Source organism: Anarrhichthys ocellatus, unplaced genomic scaffold, assembly GCF_004355925.1.
Source record: "Anarrhichthys ocellatus isolate YVR2014 unplaced genomic scaffold, GSC_Weel_1.0 scaffold2895, whole genome shotgun sequence".
Classification (NCBI taxonomy): domain Eukaryota; kingdom Metazoa; phylum Chordata; class Actinopteri; order Perciformes; family Anarhichadidae; genus Anarrhichthys; species Anarrhichthys ocellatus.
The window spans coordinates 1-6,632 of NW_022282869.1; the positions used below are offsets into that span (position 1 = coordinate 1).

Consider the following 6,632-nt stretch of genomic DNA (forward strand, 5'->3'; position numbering starts at 1 on the left):
TTGCTCTAACAGGTAAAATAGCAATAAAATGTCAAGAATTGTCTTTAATCTTGTTCTAAATTTCATAAATACAACAAACTATAGTTTTTGTATATATAATATAACTACATATACAACTTTATAAGCTGCGATATAAAATAGCTTTTGTGTCTCCAGACACATTTTATTTGGTGGAAAATAGAGCAAAATGTCTCTTTGGATAGTAAAGGTTGCCGACCCCTGTACTAGGTGAAACGTACTGTGAGGGCTGCATCGTCGAAATATTGTAGGGGGCGCTATTGAGCCGACTTGCTACTCTGAAGCATTAATATCACATCAGATAACTACATTCAGGATTTTAAATGTGTGTCACAAGTTTGATTATGTTTTGAGCATTTTTAAACTCTCAAAAATACCTTCATTTTTCATGGCGAAGAATGCGTCCCCATGGCAACGGCTTTTAACGAAACAACAAGCTTTGAGTAACTTTTCATCACAACGGTCTTTAGATTGTTGTGGCCAAATTTGAAGTTGATTCGATCATTTCCCAAGGAGGAGTTCGTTAGAGTACAGCGCTTGGAAATGACAGGAACCTCAAGAACTACTGAAGACATTTTACTGAATGTTGGACTTTAATGTCGTCTTTTGATTTCTGTCATTTTCTCTCTGAACAGAAACAACTGAGTCATGTCTGCTGATGATACAGACAACGTGTTCGGTGAGTCCACACACTCACACACAGACACACAAACACACACATGCTGCATAACTAAGTACATTTACTCAAGTAAATTGTACTTTAGTATTTCTGGTTTAGAAATTAAGATTTTCACAAACAAAATAAGTCTGAGTTCTGTAATTTTGTTGTAAATTAGTTTATTATTAGTCTCCTAATCAAAAATTTACATGAAACTGTTTTGATGGTTGAAGATGTAATAACTTTAATAATGTTAATGTTTTAGTGTTGAGGACTGTTGGCTGATTTAAACATTTGAGTCTGTTTTCTTTTGTTTTCAGTATTTAAAAACTTTGAAACTGAAGATATCAGACTAAATGAAACGTTGGACAGTAAATAACTTCGTAGTAAACAGAGAGATTATTTTTAGAACATTAGAGCTACAGAAACGTAGAAATAAATGTAGTGAAAGACGTCAGAGATGTTTTCTGAAACCTAAATAAGTTAATATATGAAATTAAATGAATGAATATTATATATTATATATTATATAATATTATTATTATTATATAATATAAAATAAATAAAATAACTTTAGTTTTGTAGTGTAAAATCATGTGAAAACAAAAGAAAAGAGATCGTTTCCTCAGCATGAAACCAAAGATGTAATTTCTCGACTTTTTCACCTCCTTCCTCTTGTTTCCTACATCCTCTCGAGTCTCTCCTTCCTCCCCCTCTAATAAGAGTTCATCTCTCCTCTGAGCCCCTCCCCCTCCTCCCTCTCTCCCCATCAGTCATCTCCTTCCAAACTCTCATCTATCTGTTTTCCTCCTCTTCTCTTCACCTCACTGCGCTTCTTCATTTCCTGCCCTCCCCATGGGAAATTAACTCCTGTCAGCTGATTGTGGGGGAGACATATCTTTGTATCCTATAAACCATTTTCACATCATGTTCATGAACAAACGGACAAATACAAATGTGTGGTAATAGTAGTGATAATATCAGTTTATATATATATAGAAGTATATAAATATTTATATATACTTATATATCTATGTATATATAGTATATATACCTATTATATAGATATAAATATATATATTTATATTGACATTATATATTGCTATTATATATATTGTATACTGTATATATTTATATTTATATATACGTATATATGGTGTACTTAGTTTTAGTCGCTGAATCAGGTACAGGTTGGACTTTTAGTTTTAGGGACCTGGGAAAGCTATATGTTTCTGCAGGGCCTCACAAGAACAGACAGACAACCGTGTGCATGTGTGTGTGTGTGTGTGTGTGTGTGTGTGTGTGTGTGTGTGTGTGTGAGTGTGTGTGTGTGTGTTGGTCAGCGTGATGAATATTTGATGGAGTGAGTGGGAGGATGAAGAGGATGAAGAGGAGCTCATTATGTGTACAACTTGTGGTGTCATCACAATTAAAGCTTTAAGTGAGATAATCTGCTGCCACGGCAACGACTGTCCATCAGTCAATCAGCTGATTGATTAATAAACTCATTAAAAACATATTTCAGGTTGAAATCATTAAGTGTTTTTTTCATGGTTCTCACTAAAATCTACAGCAGGAAGTTCATTATTGATGACATCAGTTGTGTGTTTGATCTGGTCATGTGACTTCATGTGTTCTGACCTCTGACCTCATACATCAGGTCAACATATCGATCAGAGCAGATCAATAACAGGCTTCAATCCCCTACAATGCTCTTGGTGTTTCAGACCTGAACGAGGTCCCGGAGACGGAGCTGCTGGACAACAGCATCCAGAAGGGCCGCGCCCAGCTGTCCGTCAAAGCCCGGAGGAACCGCCCCTCCAGGTCCCGGTACCGTGACAGCGTGAGCTCCACGGAGGGTGACGACAGTCTGGAGAGGAAGGTACGTCAGAGTACTGAGAAGGTACAAGTACACCCACGAGTAGAAGTACTCATGATGCAGAACATGTATTATTATTGAGACACATCTGAGACATAACTGAGACACAACTGACTTCATACTTTGTGTATTTCGTCTGGATCAATAAAGTCTAATCTAATTTATTTATTTTATTAAAGGTAAACAGCCACGTCACTTAAGCTCCTTGACGAGATCACTGTGACATCATTCAACTCTGTGTGTGTGTGTGTTAGCAGGACAGCCCATTACACTTCGCCCGCTCACCTCTCCACCTGGCCATGGGAGGCTCCTCCCCCTCTCCTGATTCACTGCTGTCGGTTCGAAGCCCCGCCTTCTCCTTCGACTCCTCCCTGGTGAGACCAATCAGAGCTCAGCTCCTCTGATCAAAGACAAAGGCTTCATCACACTAAGACGGACATCACATGATCAAGTACACTCTGTCGTACTGGAGAGCATTAATACTTTTGTTCATTTACAGTTTCTGTGTGAACTTCACAATAGTTCACACTAATAGAGAAGTAGACCACACTCAAAATAAACGTAGTTAGTTTTAAAATGGAAAACCTACCAGTGTGGAAGAAGCCAAAGACTCTCCTCACTTTGGCTCCTCAGGTGCGTCACTCTCCAGAGGATGAAGGAGCCTCATTGGCTGCCTCCCCGCGTGGGCGGTACCGTCAGCTGACCAATGCCACGTCTCAGGAGGCCCTGGTGACTCCCAGCAGCTCGCCCTCGCAGTCCTGCCCCTCCTCCGACTGTTCCCGGGTCTACATGAGGAGGAGCAGGAGGCCCGACAGCGAAGGTACCTGAGACACACCTGAGACGCACTCGAGACACACCCTAGACACAACCGAGACACAACCAAGACAACCGAGACACAACCGAGACACACCAGAGACACACCCGAGACACACCCGAGATACACACGAGACACACCCGAGATACACACGAGATACACCCGAGACACAACCGAGACACACCCGAGATACACAAGAGACACGACCGAGACACACCCGAGACACACCCGAGACACAACCGAGGTACACCCAAAGCACCAGAGACACACCCGAGACACACCCGAGACACAACCGAGGTACACCCAAAGCACCAGAGACACACCCGAGACACACACGAGACACAACCGAGACACACCCAAAGCACCAGAGACACACCCGAGACACAACCGAGACACAACCGAGACACACCAGAGACACACCTGAGAGTTGAACATGCTCAGTACCGATCACACACTCGTGACAAAAAGACAAAGAATACGTCGGATGGCGTTAGAGGATGAGGGCCAAACTCCAAATACAATGCCTATAAGAAGTATTCACCCCCCTTGGATGTTTCACCCTTTTGTTGCTTTTATACATGAAATCATGGTCAGTATAATTTGGCTTTTTTAACAAGAATTTGCAAAAAAAACCTCTTTAATATCAAAGTGAAAACTGATTTTTACAAAACAATGTACATTAATTAAACATATATAAGGTAAAGTAAATGATAGCATAAGTATTCACCCCCTTCAGGTCAGTATTTAGTGAATGCACCTTTGGCTGCAATCACAGCACTGAGTGTGTGTGTGGGGATGTGTGTCTCACTCAGGCTGGCACATCTGGACACTAAGATTTTTCTCCATTCTTCTTCAAATCAGCTCCAGCTCTGTCAGGTTGCTCAGGGATCGGGCGTGAACAGCTCTTCTCAAGTCCAGCCACAGATCCTGGATTGGATTGAGGTCTGGGCTTTGACTTGGCCACTCCAGAACATTCACCTTGTGGTCTTTGAACCATTCTGTGGAGCTTTTGCTGTATGCTTGGGCTCGTTGTCTTGCTGGAGAATAAATCTTCTCCCAAGTCGTAGTTCTCTTGCAGACTGAGTCAGATTATCTCCAGGATTTGGGGATATCTGTCTGCATTCATGTTCCCCTCTACCTTTACAAGTCTTCCAGGGCCTGCTGCTGAGAAGCATCCCCAGAGCATGATGCTGCCACCACCATGCTTCACGCTGGACATGGTGTGTTTGTGGTGATGTTGGTGTTCGCCAAACAGCTTCTAATCTGATGGCGAAAAACCTACATTTTTGTCTCATTATTATTTATGGGTTCACTAATAATGGGAGCGTGTGTGTGTGTGTGTGTGTGCGTGTGTGTCAGTGTTGGTTTCTGATTCGAGTCGGGACACAAGTCCAGCTGATCCCGGCAGTCCAACTGTTGTCTTCGACAAGAAAACCAAGAGACGTTTTCTGGATCTCGGGTGAGACCCACACACAGTAATTTCCTGTTTCTGTGGTTCTGTGTCACATGACCAATGCCTCGCCCCTTTAGTAGGACTTGATTCTGGTAGAGAGAACAGAGACAGAGAGGTCTTACTATTGGTTGTTCACAATGTTCACTTCATTGAATTTCACCATCGAGTCGAGACTAAAAAACCTACGATAAAATTAAACATCTCTGATTTTATCTGAACGTCAAGATGACGGAGATCACAGAAGAAAACTACAATTAATTCAACAGACCTGAAGAGCTAGCATAGCTACAAAGCTGAAAACAACCCATAATGCAACACTATTACAGAGGTACTCTCCATTCAAAAATAATATGCAGCTGACTGATCAATCACATTGTCCAGTTTCTCGTCAGTAATAATCATTCTTACCGTTGATGAAAGTAGATCTCTAATAATGTAATAATGTCTCTCTCGCTCTCAGGGTGACTCTCAGACGTTCGTATATCAGAGTGAGGAAAGATAAATCCAACAGGCTCTCTGTGGGCAGCCGGTGGGTCCATCACATCAACATCACACGAAAACATAACACATCCATGTTCTTCGTGTCCTCACCTTGTCTTCTGTCTTCAGGGAGCCGTCTGAGAGTCCGTCTCGGTCTTCAGGATCTTTCGTCCCGTTCTCCTGGTTCACTGAAGGACGGGGATCGCCTTCCTCCTTCGGGACGCCACCTGGCTCCCCTAAAGCCCCCACAACAAGTTCACCGAGGCCCCAAAGGTCTCACTCCCAGGTACAAAACAAACTCCTCCACCATGTTACTTACTACTTTTCCATGTTTCTGGGTCAATGACATGACATGCATATTTTTGTGTCCGAGTCCACTATTTCCTTTTAAAATAATTGTATCAATTCGTGACATATATCATTTCATTCTATAAAACCTATCTAGGTTTGATACATTTTCAGTACAATCAAATAATATATATTATTTTATGTTTTGGCATCTCAAACCCTGAACATATCAGGCGGTGCACCTGTCCTAGCAGATGAACAGTCTAAGAAAACTATTAAAAAATGTATTGAAATGATAATAAATTCAAAATAAAATACGATGGCATGCTTTTATTGTTGTAACGATTGAAATAAACCAAATTTTTACAAATACCAATAGTTTAAAGCTGTTGCGATAATTTAAAAACTTTTGTCCAGCAATTTGAATGTTCTCAAATATCAGGGTGGCACAGCTGTAAAGATGGGACTTTTATTATGAAATTAAAGTGGAAAACAGTAAACAGGATATTGCATCATCAAGAGGACCTCAACTGACCTTTATAGCAGAGTGAAAGTGTTTTTATATCTTTTGAATATTGATAAAAACAGCTACTTTCAACTTATAGATAGAGTGGTTCACTTTCCATGTCAGGGCGGTACAACCAATGTAAAACTAGAAAATGTTATTTTATCATAAATGTCTTTATTCTATTTAAAATGTATATGTGTGAAGTTGTTAGCAAGAACAAAAGCTAATGCTAGTGTTCTAGTAGATGCCTGTTTAATTTGAAATCAGTTGCAAATGTCAGGTGGTGCAACCAGTAAGGCAGGTGGTGCAACTGCAGAGAATGTTACTCTGATATTATATTTAAAGCTCTAACATTATTTCAAAAAAAAAATTCTAAAGTTTAACAGTGTTAAGTTAACGGTATTATACACTTTCAAACTATTTTTCATGATATTAATGAATATTGTTTAACTATTAAGGATGCCACTGTCAAGTAAAGCAAAACCAGCAGGACGCAGGGAGCAGACAACAAGTCCTGTATGGAGTGTGTGCAAA

General features: G+C 40.6%; 1 protein-coding gene across 2 annotated transcripts; it reads left to right on the forward strand.

The window, feature by feature from the left end:
* The first annotated feature begins 252 nt into the window (after window positions 1–252).
* Window positions 253–6,632, forward strand: samd14 (sterile alpha motif domain containing 14). 2 transcript variants are annotated; one of them, XM_031840520.1, is made up of 8 exons: window positions 253–697; window positions 2,404–2,558; window positions 2,810–2,929; window positions 3,189–3,375; window positions 4,729–4,828; window positions 5,283–5,351; window positions 5,432–5,588; window positions 6,557–6,632. In XM_031840520.1, exons 1-8 carry the CDS (start codon window positions 667–669, stop codon window positions 6,572–6,574), a joined length of 837 nt encoding a protein of 278 aa, XP_031696380.1. In that variant the 5' UTR covers window positions 253–666; the 3' UTR covers window positions 6,575–6,632. The 2 variants fall into 2 exon arrangements, with proteins under 2 accessions (XP_031696380.1, XP_031696381.1); XM_031840521.1 differs by having other exon boundaries at window positions 2,813–2,929.

Excerpts from the sequence above, each read along its gene's own strand:
- samd14 (XM_031840520.1), top strand. The coding sequence starts at position 667 with ATGTCTGCTGATGATACAGACAACGTGTTCG. Across the intron at positions 3,376-4,728 it reads CAGGAGGCCCGACAGCGAAG|TGTTGGTTTCTGATTCGAGT; the intron begins GTACCTGAGACA and ends CGTGTGTGTCAG. Across the intron at positions 5,352-5,431 it reads AGGCTCTCTGTGGGCAGCCG|GGAGCCGTCTGAGAGTCCGT; the intron begins GTGGGTCCATCA and ends TTCTGTCTTCAG.